The sequence below is a fragment of the Cherax quadricarinatus genome, chromosome 22, assembly GCF_038502225.1.
Source record: "Cherax quadricarinatus isolate ZL_2023a chromosome 22, ASM3850222v1, whole genome shotgun sequence".
NCBI classification, from domain to species: domain Eukaryota; kingdom Metazoa; phylum Arthropoda; class Malacostraca; order Decapoda; family Parastacidae; genus Cherax; species Cherax quadricarinatus.
Window position 1 is genome coordinate 20,763,871 of NC_091313.1, and position 15,801 is coordinate 20,779,671.

General features: G+C 37.9%; 1 protein-coding gene across 1 annotated transcript in view; it reads left to right on the top strand.

The window, feature by feature from the left end:
• Positions 1–15,801, top strand: part of mor (SWI/SNF- related protein mor) — a 139,812-nt gene that overhangs the window by 82,158 nt on the left and 41,853 nt on the right. Inside the window, exons 6-7 of the mRNA XM_053777954.2 lie at positions 1,913–2,118; positions 5,049–5,259. Coding sequence (XP_053633929.2) covers positions 1,913–2,118; positions 5,049–5,259 — 417 coding nt within the window. The remainder of the gene's footprint in view (positions 1–1,912; positions 2,119–5,048; positions 5,260–15,801) is intronic.

Consider the following 15,801-nt stretch of genomic DNA (forward strand, 5'->3'; position numbering starts at 1 on the left):
ATTGAGAAAAATAGGATTGTTTCAAAATATGCTTTAACTTTCCCACCCAAATTAATTTCATATTAGTTTTTCATTCTGAATGTTAATATTAACCAGATTATTGCACTAGAGTCAAGAAAGCCAGCGCATCATTGAGGATTGTCAGTTTTATTTCCATTGGTGTTCTTTAATCGTGTACCCGGCTTCATAGCGACATGTTGATGTCAGTTTCTAGTACTGCAGTTATTTTTGTTTGTGCAAAGTACCTAAAGTAATGAAGCTGAAAAGGAAGGAAAGTGCAAAAACAAGGGCTATAACAAAAATCATGTGACTGTCCAGCATTTTTAAGGAAGGGACGAGCAGAATCACCAACTTTTTTTTTTTTTTTTTTGTCAGATTTCAATGGGACTGTGACAGTGGATTAAGCAGCTTAAAAAAGAACATATAGGCTGTGTCTGTTTTGACTGTTAGCCTTCAAGTTAGAAAAAAATTATTTTTGCACAATTTTATGGGTCCTAGGACTTATCAGTTTCTACTAAATTGGGAAGATGTACTATGCTCTAGTTGACATCAGATGAAAGATAAAGGCTAGATTAATAATGACCCAGAGCAGTTTAGCGATAATGTCAGTAGATTCCATAAAAAAAAATGTTGAAGTTAGTAATTTAGTTTTTTTTTTTTATTTGTGTACAAAAAAATCATTAAAAACAAAGCTGTAAACAGTATCACAAATCCACTGTGGTTGTTTGTAGAACCATCATTCCTCAATAACGTCTGCAAAAATCATGACAATCCTATTAATATTTATTGCAGGAGTTGGATTACAGTGTCAATAACTTATTTCTGATTTATTATTGATTTTGTTCGGTGTGAAACTCTACGGTTACTGCACGCCAAATCTGAGCGTGTTGCACCCCTCCTTGCTTGTTGACAGCCTGACGGCTACTAAGGCAGGTACTGACTGCACTCCATACTAGCCAGCACAGAAGATGCCATGTAGAGTATTTACAATGAAACAGTTATAAAAATCATAATTTTTGGAGAAAAAAAACAAATTGCCAACATGTATTTTTGCTGACAGCAGCAACAAAAAAAAAAAAATGCATTTAATGAAAAACATACTTAGAACTACAATAGAAACAAGCAGATTACATCAAAATGTTGCCAGAATTTTGTACTATTTTTCAGTAAGAAAAAGTTTTTTCCATAATTTTTCAATTTTAATTTACTGAAACTGGAAAAGGCTCGCCCCTCCCTTAAAGCTCCAGTAAGACTTCCTCTCCAAAGGCACCAGATAATCAATGATCCGTTTTACAAAGGACATTGCAGTGCTGTATGATCCTTGTGGGTTTAGCGTGCTTAGTTCTGTTTTTTTTTTTTTTAACAAGTCGGCCATCTCCCACCGAGGCAGGGTGACCCAAAAAAGAAAGTTTGTATTATTATTATTACAGAGCAAATTGAAATGTGATGTGTGTACTTTTGGAATGAGAGCTAGAGAGTGAGTGATGGTCAGTGTCTTTTTGACTCACCCCGCCTTACCAGGGAAATAACTAGTACTAAAAAAAAAGGTGTAAGAATTGAGCAAAGGTATAAGAGTAGCTTTATGAAGCAATAAATGGTGTGGATAAAATTGTGCTTTTGTAAACATGAAGAACAAAAGATACATGAAAAGCAACTAAAGATTATATACTTTACATTTACTATGTGATACTGTATACATAAGCATATTTTAATAATTGGTAGTTATGTTTAATATTTTATTTATTAAAAACTTTGCTTTACACAAATTGAAGATCTGTTACATGTTGCTTTTGTTGTGATTGTTTACAGTATTTTGGATTTGTAACTGCACTGAAAGCATGACACTAACTTTAACATTAGTTATAATGGTAAGCAAGAAATTATTAAAAAATTTTCAAAAATGATTTCTCAGGTATGTGCTAACTGGTTGCAAGACTTGGAATCCTATAATGAGTGGATGAATGAAGAAGATTATGAGGTGGATGACAGCGGCACTAAGAAAAAGCATCGGGGATGCTTGAGTGTAGATGACACAATGGGCCTCAGTGATCCAGATAAAAAGAAGAAAGCTAAAAAGAGACCACGATCACCACCATCACCACGTTCCAAAAGGAAAGGGTAAATTTTAAATAATATGATTTATTGCAGCATATCCCCCCCCCCCCAAAAAAAAAAAAAAAAAATGCTCTTGTTAATCCTTTCACTGTTGCAACTCCCAAGGTTAAAAGTCTCTTCAGTGTCCTGGAGGTGGGAAGTACAGTTCTTGCACTCTGAAGGAGGGGTGGGAATATTTGCAGTTTTGAACTGTAGTATTGGTGTGCCTCTGGCAAGAGTGATAGTGATGGTGAAAGTGTTTTTTTTTATGGGCAGGGGATGGGGGTTGTCACCCTACCTCAGTGGAAGATGGCCAGTGTTAAAAAACCTAAATTAGTAGAGAATGTTTTACTATAGGTAATGATACCAAAAATGCAAAACTTACAGAATTACACAGTTGTGAAGTTAGAGGTTAGGGAGCACTGGGCAAATGCAATTCTGCTCATTTTGAGGCCTATTTTAAGCCAGTTCCATTGCTTAAATGGATTCAGTTCCTGGCTAGTTTGCCAGTGTTCTTTTCTACTGAACCATTGAAATTACCATATAAAGGGCCCAGAAGCCAGTAATCTGGCCAATTTTACACATAACAAATTCCAAATTAACTCTATCACTGTCGGTGTTGTATTAGCATGGCTTACAAGCCAGTGTTGGTGCCACATTAATATGCCAAAATTCTATCGGCTTCAGATCTAGCGGGAGAAAGCTGGTAAACCTACATGTGAGCGAATGGATCTGCGTGGTCGGTGTGCACAGTATAAAAAAAAATCCTGCAGCACACAGTGCATAATGAGGAAAAAAACTCTGACCATGTTTTAGGTTTAAAACACTGACTTTGAGGTGTATTGTTGTATGGTATTTATGGTTGTATTCTTGTTTTCTTGGTCTCATTTGATAGAGTGGAAGATATATTACAGAAATAGAGATGATTTTGGTTGGTTTCATGATGAAAAGTACTTTGAAATTGAGCGCAAAGTAGTGTAAATGTTTGATTTTTGCTGATGTTCAAGAGTAAACAAATGACCTCACTGTCCAATAAGTGTCCAACTAGCCAGTCTAATGCACAGTCACAAATAGGCTGACATTATTTATACAATTATTACAGTAATGCAGTAGTCTGCATAACAGTAAATCTTCTATTTTTTGTGTGAATAAAACCTCAAAATGGAAAGCAAGAATAATATAAGAGGGGCCTGGAGATGTGCCTAATGAACAGAGAAAATGTTATTTTAGTGCCAGGAATGTCTGCATTGTTTATTCTGGACCCTGTTTTGAAATTGGCATCTTTCAAAATTTGTGTGAAATTGGCCAAATTGCCAATATCTGACCACTTTATTGGGTAGTTGAAATTGGTAAATGGGCAGTTTCTTATACTAAGTCGATAGAACAAAAGGAGTTCCAGCGAAATAGCAATGAGCTTGGTTAACTGGAACAAAGGAATTGGCTGAAAATAGGGCTCAAAGTGGGCAAAATCGTTGATGCATGTATATCGCTGAGACTGCTAACTTCGTAAGAGCGTAATTCCGTAAGTTTTCCACCAAATTTTGTATTTTTTTTTTTATGTCATTACCACCGGGAAAAGATTCTGTATCATTTCATAAGAATTTTTTTTTTTAAATTCTCCGACACTGAGAGCAAGTTTGTGAGCAGGGTTCTTGACAGTGAAAGGGTTAAAGAGAGTCCAAAGTAAATACTGTGGGCATTCCACTTGATCAATCACATCCCTAGGCCTCTCCTATTTAACATGGGCCCTCTGTTTTGAATCCACTATCACTAAAAATCAATGTTTTACCTTATTTCTTGGCTAATACAACATAACCAGGAAGGATTGGTCATGGTTTAAGCCATCCTGATAATTGAACCAGGTCTAGTAAAAACCCATGAAACAGACCTGGGAGAGGGTTTGTGGGGGCCTGCCCCTGCCCTTTCTCAGGAAAATCACAGAAAAATACAAATACTTCCTCTGGACTGAAAATGACCAAAATCATCTCCATTTTGTTAGTAAGTCTAGCCAAGTACATAGGCACCACACCAGAAACGCATACCTCTTTGATATCCCTCGTGGAATAACAACCTTTAACCCTTAAAGTAGATCAAAGTTTTTTTTACATGCTTTCAAATGTAAAAAGAAAAAGATCTACATTTTTTACATACTTTTCAAATGTTGAAAAAACGTAGATCTGTGTTTGGACAGTTTAAGGGTTAAATTGATAAATTGCAACATTATTAAATTAAAAAATAAGCTAAAGTTGGCATTGTGTATGTGCCTAGACACTTTATTTCTATTTTTAATTATCCTTTAATGTTGTGGTTTGGCTTCTCCATAAAAGCATTGATGCTACGTTATACTGTACAAAACTTTGTTACTTTGAAAAGTCATGGCATCCAGAATCTGAGTTATTGTTTTGAGTGTCGCCTAATGTATCAAATTGTAACACACATCTTATTTGATTTGATTGAACTTTAACCCAACTAATTTTTCATATTATGTATCATGCACAAACATTGGTTATGAAATGACAAGAACTACTATAAATTGTAATTATCAGAACATAAAAATTATATAAAATAATATGAAAAATAGAAAAAATGGTATATCGGCAACACTTCTGCAAGAAGCAGGACTCGATGTTGCAGTCTCCCACCAAGGCAGGGTGACCCAAAAAGAAAGAAAATTCCCAAAAAGAAAAGACTTTCATCATCATTCAACACTCACCTTGCTCATATGTATGTGTATACTATATATGCACGCGTGTGCGCTTTAATACAAATACTGCACATAATCCCCATATCCCCTTTTCTTTATAAATTCTTCTTATGCCTGTACAATCCTAATTTCTGTCTTTTTCCTTTAACCCTTGATAATTCTGTTGTACACTTTATGGAATATACTTACCAGACTTATTCCTCTATAATTCTTATGCTTTCTCTTATATGTTTATACTGTTTGTTTTTAGAGCACGGAACACTACCACGCCAGGAAAACCAGTAAAGAAAACAAAAATGGAAGAGGAGGAAGAGGATCTAACTAGGGATATGGAAGACCCAGCCCCTGAACCAACTGTCACTGAAGTTACTACTGGTTCTAAAGTACAACCTAGCAAAGGAGGAAATTACATGGATCTGGATGAGGAAACTGCAGAGAAGACAGAAAAAACTGAAGGACCAGTGAGTAAAGATCTCTGTTGATATACTATGTAAGAACAATAAAGTGAGAAAGCTTGGAAACCATATGGACTTGGCAGTTAAGAGTGAATATGGTTAGATGTTGGAGGGGAGGTAAAAAATTGTATATATGAACAAAATATTTGGAGCCTTGAAATGTGGATGAGAATATAGGTGTTGATTTTATACATGGAATAAGATCTGTTTGGAGGAAGGAGGCACAACGATGAATAAGGAGAAAGTTGGTAAGGCAGTAGCCTGTTTGAAAGTGAGTGGAGCATTGAGGATTGATGGAAGTAAGATGGAGATGAATCAAGCAGGTGGAGGATGTGATTTTGGAATGGCTTGTGTATTTGTTTAACCCTCTCACTGTCAGAATCCCTGCTCACAAACTTGCTCTCAGTGTTGAAGAATTTAAAAAAAAAATATATGAAATGACAGAGAACCTTTTTCTGATGGTAATGACACCAAAAGTACGATATTTGATGGAAACTTATGGAATTACGTTAGCGGTCTCAGCTATATGTATATGCATCAGCGATTTTGCCCACTTTGAGCGCAATTTTTGGCCAATTCCTTTGTTCCAGTCTACCAAACTCGTAACTATTTTGCCAGAACCCCATTTGTTCTATCGATTGAGTACAAGAAACCGCCCATTTACCGATTTCAACTACCCAATAAAGTGGTCAGAAATTGGCAATTTGGCCAGTTTCACACAAATTTCGAAACATGCCAATTTCAAAATAGGGTCCAGAATAAACAATACAGACATTCCTGGCACTAAAATAACATTTTCTCTGTTCATTAGCCATGTCTCCAGGCCCCTCTTATATTACTCTTGCTTTCCATTTTGAATTTTTATCCTCACAAAAAAATAGAAGATTTACTGTTAGGCAGACTACTGCATTATTATAATAATTGTTTAAATAATAATGTCAGCCTATTTGTTACTGTGTATTAGACTGGCCAGTTTATCATGTATTGGACGGTGATGTCATTTGTTTACTCTTGAGCGTCGGCAAAAATAAAAAATTTCTGCTACTTTGAGCTCAATTTCAAGGTACTTTTCATCATGAAACCAATCAAAATCATCTCTGTTTCTGTAATATATCTTCCATTCTATCAAATGAGATCAAGAAAATGAGAATACAACCATAATACCATATGATAATACACCAAATTCGGCTTTTTAAACCAAAAACGTGGAGTTTTATTTTTTCTTATGCACAGCGTGCTGCAGGATTGTTTTTTATACTGCGCACAATGACCACGCAGACACATTCTCTAACATGTAGGTCTTTCAGTTATCTCATAGATTTGAAGCCGCTAGAATTTTGGTGCAATACTATGGCACCAACTCTGACTTGTAAGCCATACTAATATAACACTGACAGTGAAAGAGTTAATATATATTTGAGTAGTAGGTTGACAGACAGCAACCACCCCGGGAGGTACAGTGGAGCCCCAGTTTTCAAACTTAATCTGTTTCAGAAGGTCATTCTATAAACTCGAAATGTGTGAAAACTGAATTGGTATTTCCCATAAGAAATAATGTAAGTACACTTAATCCATTTCAGACACCCAAAAATATTAACAAAAAAATAAATTTTTTAAAGATTAACTATAGTGTTGCAGCTGTTCAGTGGTTAGCTCTTCTCTGTGGTCATCCACCAACTCTTCCACATTCATTACTTACCTTAAAATATTTGTAGTCTTAATGTAGGGTGAAAGGTGAGTAGTACTTTTTTGTAGGAAGTCACTGTGTCTGACTTTTTTGGGTTATCTTAGGTTCTCTACACACATGCTGCCATGTATGATAATCTATGTAACTGTATTTGTGTATACCTAAATAAACTTACTTACTAAGTAGCCGGTAGATGTAGGTTGCTGGTAGAGGTAAGTAGCCGTTAGGTAGCCAGTAGGTAGCCTGGGCTACATACATACACCTATCTACACGATACTTAATGCGGCCCAGGGCCATATTATTACCATCAACATACCTTGTTCACTGAGTTGAATCATTTCTAACAACTACCTTCAGATGCCATCGTAAACAAAGGGAGAAGTAATGAATAATTCATGCCAAGAATTGTAAACAAAAGCCCTATGCAGATTCATACAGTTTTCTCCAATGCTCAACCAGAGAAAAAGAGAAAACTTAATGTTTTCTCTCACCAACTCACCACTCGATAACATAAACATTGCATGTTTATACTATGCTATGCAACGTGTTTCTTATATAATTTTGAAGAAAATATCATAGATGGATTAATGAAAATGTCTATATTAACATAAAACAAGATATTTAATGTGCCCAAGAGTGAGTCACGAACGTATGAGTGGACGTGTATAATACGTCTGATTACCGGATCAAGGTCTGACATCCGAAACAAAATTTTACACAAAAAATGGTCCTAAAACCGAAACGTTCGATAACTGGAGCTTGCGAAAACCGGAGTTCCACTGTACTACCATTCTGCTAAATGAGTGTGAAACTGAAACCTGTAATTGTTTTACGTAATGGTAGGTTTGCTGGTGTCTCTTCTTTCTCTCATAAACATGCTAGATAAGAGGTACATCTTGCTACCTCTACTTAAACTTAAGTCACAATACACATGCATGTTTATGTATACATACCCATCTGGGTTTTCTTCTGTTTTCTTAATAGTTTTTGTTCTTATTTATTTCCTTCATCTCCATGGGGAAGGAGAATAGAATCTTTCCACCGTAAGCCATGCATGTCATAACAGGCAACTAAAATGCCAGGAGCCAAGGGGCTAGTAACCCTTTCTGTATAAATTATGGAATATAAGAATATATAAGGCATGTGTGAGTGTGTTAGGAGTGAATGGAGACAAATGGTATTTGGGGCTCGATGAGCTGTTGAAATGTGAGCAGGGTAATATTTTGTGAAGGGATTCAGGGAAACTCATTAGCCGGACTTGAGTCCTGGAGGTGGAAAGTACAATGCCTGCACTTTAAAGGAGGGGGTTGGGATACTTGCTGTTTGGAGTGACGTCTGAACTGTCATGTCTGTGCACCTCTGCAAAGACAGTAATTATGTGTGAATGATGCTGAAAGTGTTTTTCTCTTTTTGGTCACCCTGCCTTGGTGGGAGACAGCCGGCATGTTTAAAAAGAAATCTATACAAAGTTGGGATGTTTGAATATGCATTGATGTAGTGTAGATGATAAGAAAGAGATGATTGTCAGTGTTATGAATAAAAAGAAGCTGGATATCCTGGCTCTCAGGGAAACAGAAGTTGAAGGGGGTAGGAGAATTTCGGCTGGGGGAAATAAATGGGATTAGGTTAAGGCTATCTGAGATAGAGTTAAGAAAGGAGTAACAGTAATGTTGAAGGGTCAGTTATGGCAGAAAAAGAGGAAATATTAATGTATAAATTCAAGAATTCATAGGTAATAGGTTGGTAGACAGCAACTGCCCAGGGAGGTACTACCGTCCTGCCAAGTGAGTGTAAAACGAAAGCCTGTAATTGTTTTACATGATGGTATAATTGCTGGTGTCTTTTGTCTGTCTCACAAATATGCAAGGTTACAGGTTACAGGAATAGTTTTAAAAATGCAGTATTAGAATGTGGGGCAGAAGTTTGTGGTTATAGGAGGGTGGGGGCAGGAGGAAAGAGGAGTGATTGGTGGAATGATGAAGTAAAGGGTGTGATAAAAGAGAAAAAGGTAGCTTACGAGAGGTTTTTACAAAGCAGAAGTGTTATAAGAAGAGCAGAGTATATGGAGAGTAAAAGAAAGGTGAAGAGAGTGGTGAGAGAGTGCAAAAGGAGAGCAGATGAAAGAGTGGGAGAGGCACTGTCAAGAAATTTTAATGAAAATAAGAAAAAATTTTGGAGGGAGTTAAACAAGTTAAGAAAGCCTAGGGAAAGTATGGATTTGTCAGTTAAAAACAGAGTAGGGGAGTTAGTAGATGGGGAGAGGGAGGTATTAGGTAGATGGCGAGAATATTTTGAGGAACTTTTAAATGTTAAGGAAGAAAGGGAGGCGGTAATTTCATGCACTGGCCAGGGAGGTATACCATTTTTTAGGAGTGAAGAAGAGCAGAATGTAAGTGTGGTGGAGGTACGTGAGGCATTACGTAGAATGAAAGGGGGTAAAGCAGCTGGAACTGATGGGATCATGACAGAAATGTTAAAAGCAGGGGGGGATATAGTGTTGGAGTGGTTGGTACTTTTGTTTAATAAATGTATGAAAGAGGGGAAGGTACCTAGGGATTGGCGGAGAGCATGTATAGTCCCTTTATATAAAGGGAAAGGGGACAAAAGAGATTGTAAAAATTATAGAGGAATAAGTTTACTGAGTATACCAGGAAAAGTATACGGTAGGGTTATAATTGAAAGAATTAGAGGTAAGACAGAATGTAGAATTGCGGACGAGCAAGGAGGTTTCAGAGTGGGTAGGGGATGTGTAGATCATGTGTTTACATTGAAGCATATATGTGAACAGTATTTAGATAAAGGTAGGGAAGTTTTTATTGCATTTATGGATTTAGAAAAGGCATATGATAGAGTGGATAGAGGAGCAATGTGGCAGATGTTGCAAGTATATGGAATAGGTGGTAAGTTACTAAATGCTGTAAAGAGCTTTTATGAGGATAGTGAGGCTCAGGTTAGGGTGTGTAGAAGAGAGGGAGAATACTTCCCGGTAAAAGTAGGTCTTAGACAGGGATGTGTAATGTCACCATGGTTGTTTAATATATTTATAGATGGGGTTGTAAAAGAAGTAAATGCTAGGGTGTTCGGGAGAGGGGTGGGATTAAATTATGGGGAATCAAATTTAAAATGGGAATTGACACAGTTACTTTTTGCTGATGATACTGTGCTTATGGGAGATTCTAAAGAAAAATTGCAAAGGTTAGTGGATGAGTTTGAGAATGTGTGTAAAGGTAGAAAGTTGAAAGTGAACATAGAAAAGAGTAAGGTGATGAGGGTATCAAATGATTTAGATAAAGAAAAATTGGATATCAAATTGGGGAGGAGGAGTATGGAAGAAGTGAATGTTTTCAGATACTTGGGAGTTGACGTGTCGGCGGATGGATTTATGAAGGATGAGGTTAATCATAGAATTGATGAGGGAAAAAAGGTGAGTGGTGCGTTGAGGTATATGTGGAGTCAAAAAACGTTATCTATGGAGGCAAAGAAGGGAATGTATGAAAGTATAGTAGTACCAACACTCTTATATGGATGTGAAGCTTGGGTGGTAAATGCAGCAGCGAGGAGACGGTTGGAGGCAGTGGAGATGTCCTGTCTAAGGGCAATGTGTGGTGTAAATATTATGCAGAAAATTCGGAGTGTGGAAATTAGGAGAAGGTGTGGAGTTAATAAAAGCATTAGTCAGAGGGCAGAAGAGGGGTTGTTGAGGTGGTTTGGTCATTTAGAGAGAATGGATCAAAGTAGAATGACATGGAAAGCATATAAATCTATAGGGGAAGGAAAGAGGGGTAGGGGTCGTCCTCGAAAGGGTTGGAAAGAGGGGGTAAAGGAGGTTTTGTGGGTGAGGGGCTTGGACTTCCAGCAAGCGTGCATGAGCGTGTTAGATAGGAGTGAATGGAGACGAATGATACTTGGGACCTGACGATCTGTTGGAGTGTGAGCAGGGTAATATTTAGTGAAGGGATTCAGGGAAACCGGTTATTTTCATATAGTCGGACTTGAGTCCTGGAAATGGGAAGTACAATGCCTGCACTTTAAAGGAGGGGTTTGGGATATTGGCAATTTGGAGGGATAAGTTGTGTATCTCTATACGTATATGCTTCTAAACTGTTATATTCTGAGCACCTCTGCAAAAGCAGTGATAATGTGTGAGTGTGGTGAAAGTGTTGAATGATGATGAAAGTATTTTCTTTTTGGGGATTTTCTTTCTTTTTTTTTTTTTTTTTTTTTTTTTTTTTGGGTCACCCTGCCTCGGTGGGAGACGACCGACTTGTTGAAAAAAAACAAAAAAAAAAACAGGTATGTCTTGCTACTTCTACTTACACTTAGGTCACACTACACATACATGTACAAGCATATATATATACACCCCTCTGGGCTTTCTTCTATTTTCTTTTTTTTTTTCAACAAGCCGGCCGTCTCCCACCGAGGCAGGGTGACCCAAAGAGAAAGAAAATCCCCAAAAAGAAAAAACTTTCATTTTTCCTTTTGGGCCACCCTGCCTCGGTGGGATATGGCCGGTGTGTTGAAAGAAAGAAAGAAATTGAAGAATTATGTGGATTAAAGTAAGGTGTTTATGAACTTGGAGAGAGAGACTGGGAGATGTTAAGTGAGTGTTTAGGGAATTTTGAACCAAGTGAGAAAGTAAATGTGGTAGGGAACCCAAATGCTAAAGTGGGAGTAACTGTTGTAGAGGGCATAGCAGGTAAGTTTGGGTTGCCAGGCATGAATGATAATGGTGAGTCTTTGAACTTTGTACAGATAAATAAGTTGCTAATTTTGTTCAATAAATATATGAAAAAGAAAAAGGTTCCTATGGATTGGTAAAGTGGATACATAGTTCCTTTGTATAAAAGAAGAGGGACAAGAGTGTAAAAAATTATAGGAGAATAAGCATATTTAGTATATAAGGTACAGGGTATGGTAGAATTATTATTCTTTCTTTTTATTTCAATGCACCGGCTGTATCCCACTGAGGCGGGGTGGCCAAAAAGGAAAAACAAAAGTTTCTCCTTTTACATTTAGTAATATATACAGGAGAAGGGGTCACTAGCCCCTTGCTCCCGGCATTTTAGTCGCCTCCTACGACACTTATGGCTTACGGAGGAAGAACTCTGTTCCACTTCCCCATGGAGATAAGAGGAAATAAACAGCAAGAACAAGAACTAGAAAGACAATAGAAGAAAACCCAGAGAGGTATGTATATATTTTTTTTTTTTTCAACAAGTCAGCCGTCTCCCACCGAGGCAGGGTGACCCAAAAAGAAAGAAAATGCCCAAAAAGAAAATACATACTGTACTTTCATCATCATTCAACACTTTCACCTCACTCGCACATAATCACTGTTTTTGCAGAGGTGCTCAGAACACAACAGTTTAGAAGCATATATGTATAAAGATACACAACATATCCCTCCAAACTGCTAATATCCCGAACCCCTCCTTTAGAGTGCAGGCAATGTACTTCCCATTTCCAGGATACAAGTCTGGCTATGTAAAAATAACCGGTTTCCCTGAATCCCTTCACTAAATATTACCCTGCTCACACTCCAACAGATCGTCAGGTCCCAAATACCATTCGTCTCCATTCACTCCTATCGAACACACTCATGCACGCCTGCTAGAAGTCCAAGCCCCTCGCCCACAAAACCTCCCTTACCCCTTCCTTCCAAACATTTTGAGGATGACCCCTATCCTGCCTTCCTTCTCCTACAGATTTAAATGCTCTCCATGTCATTCTACTTTGATCCATTCTCTCTAAATGACCAAACCACCTCAACAACCCCTCTTCAGCCCTCTGACTAATACCTTTATTAACTCCAAAACTTCTCCTAAATTCCACACTCCGAATCTTCTGCATAATATTTACACCACACATTGCCCTTAGACAGGACATCTCCACTGCCTCCAACCGCCTCCTCGCTGCTGCATTCACAACCCAAACTTCACACCCATATAAGAGTGTTGGTACTACTATACTTTCATACATTCCCTTCTTTACCTCCATAGATAATGTTTTTTGACTCAACATATACCTCAATGCACCACTCACCTTTTCCCTCATCAATTCTATGATTAACCTCATCCTTCATAAATCCATCCGCCGACATGTCAACTCCCAAGTATCTGAAAACATTCACTTTTTCCATACTCCTCCTCCCAATTTGATATCCAATTTTTCTTTATCTAAATTATTTGATACCCTCATCGCCTTACTCTTTTCTATGTTCACTTTCAACTTTCTACCTTTACACACACTCCCAAACTCACCCACTAACCTTTGCAATTTTTCTTTAGAATCTCCCATAAGCACAGTATCATTAGCAAAAAGTAACTGTGTCAATTCCCATTTTGTATTTGATTCCCCATAATTTAATCCCATCTCTCTCCCGAACACCCTAGCATTTACTTCTTTTACAACCCCATCTATAAATATATTAAACAACCATGGTGACATTACACATCCCTGTCTAAGACCTACTTTTACCGGGAAGTAGTCTCCCTCTCTTCTACACACATTAACCTGAGCCTCACTATCCTCTTAAAAACTCTTTACAGCAATAAGTAACTTACCACCTATTCCATATACTTGCAACATCTGCCACATTGTTTCCCTATCCACTCTATCATATGCCTTTTCTAAATCCATAAATGCAATAAAAACTTCCCTACCTTTATCTAAATACTGTTCACATATATGCTTCAATGTAAACACTTGATCTACACATCCCTTACCCACTCTGAAACCTCCTTGCTCATCCACAATCCTACATTCTGTCTTGCCTCTAATTCTTTCAATAATAACCCTACCGTACACTTTTCCTGGTATACTCAGTAAACTTATTCCCCTATAATTTTTACAATCTGTCTTGTCCCCCCTTCCCTTTATATGAAGGGACTATACATGCTCTCTTCCAATCCCTAGGTACCTTCCCCTCTTTCATACATTTATTAAACAAAAGTACCAACCACTCCAACACTATATCCCCCCGTGCTTTTAACATTTCTGTGTATATATAGAATTATATATAGAGTACTTTCTTCTTTCTTTCAACACACCGGCCATATCCCACCGAGGTGGGGTGGCCCAAAAGGAAAAACGAAAGTTTCTCCTTTTACATTTAGTAATACATGTATATGCAGGAGAAAAGGTTACTAGCCCCTTGCGCCCGACATTTTAGTCGCCTCTTACAACACGCATGGCTTACGGAGGAAGAATTCTGTTCCACTTCCCCATGGAGGTAAGAGGAAATAAACAAGAACTAGAAAGAAAATAGAAGAAAACCCAGATGGGTGTGTATATATATGCTTGTACATGTATGTGTAGTGTGACCTAAGTGTAAGTAGGAGTAGCAAGACGTACCTATAATCTTGCATATTTATGAGACAATTACAGGTTTTCGTTTTACATTCACTTGGCAGGATGGTAATACCTCCCTGGGCGGTTCCTGTCTACCAGCCTACTACCTAGGACTCAACAGACTTCTTCTTTCAACACACCGGCCGTATCCCACCAAGGCGGGGTGGCCCAAAAGGGAAAACGAAAGCTTCTCCTTTTACATTTAGTAATATATACAGGAGGAGTTACTAGCCCCTTGCTCCCGGCATTTTAGGCGCCTCGTACAACACGCATGGCTTATGGAGGAAGAATTCTGTTCCACTTCCCCATGGGGAGAACAGGAAATAAATAAGAACAAGAACTAGTAAGAAAATAGAAGAAAATGCAGAGGGGTGTGTACATATATGCTTGTACATGTATGTGTAGTGTGACCTAAGTGTAAGAAGAAGTAGCAAGACGTACCTGAAATCTTGCATGTTTAACCCTTTGACTGTTTCAGGCCCCTCTCTGAAACTGTCATTCTATGTCGCCAAATATTCGAAAAAAAAAAAATTCTTATGAAAATGTTAGGAATATTTTTGTGAGTGTTTTAAGCCTAAAAAAATGTTTGCCATCAGTACTTACCGAGATATAGAGCCGCAAAGTTTGCAGAGAGTGACGTGCGTACGGCAACAGCGGCGACTGCCGCCCACCCGGTATTCTTTTATTTACTCTAATTCAAAGGTTTCTTGCATTTTTCAATATTTTTCTTTTCCAAGTAACTTATGTGGCCTGTGAGACCAATGTAAGGTGCATTGTTCAAATATACACTCATTGTTTACAACACAATAACAGAACAAACTTTATCACTATTAGTTTGTGTATACACTTTGTTTACACAAACAAACAATACAAAACAATGTTTATTACTATTGTTCCATAATATATGTACATATGTACAGTCACTGAACATGTTCCTAGAACTGCTGCAGCTTGTGGAGCACTTTGAAACATGGGTATATGCAGAGGGGCACTTCACACTCCTCACACATAAAACGAGTGTCTCTGCGTGTTTATGGGCGTTTTGTGGTATGCATACATACATAACACCTGAGCATTTTTCTTGGCAGTAGTAGGAGGCAGTTGTATGGGGTAGTGATCACCAGGCCTGAAACGAGATGACGTGTGTGGGCGCTGGTCTATTGCAGGAGTTGCTCCTTGGTACTTTGCAATTATTTGTCTGATTACTGACAGGCAAAATTCACCATATTTTGGTGTTTTGTTGGTCTTCAACTTGTATATGTTATAAGCATTTAGCATAGAGATATCAACAAGATGGAAAAAAAGTTTTATATACCACTTACAACTCTTGCGTACACAGTCTGCAAACCCAATCTGCATGTCACATTTGTCCACTAAGCGCATATTGAGGTTGTAGTCCATGACAGCTGCAGGCTTTAGAATGGGTTCATTGGTCTCTCTGTTGTCCCTGCCACTGGGTACCATTTCGTTTCTGTGAACTGATGTCAACAATGTGACATCACGTTTGT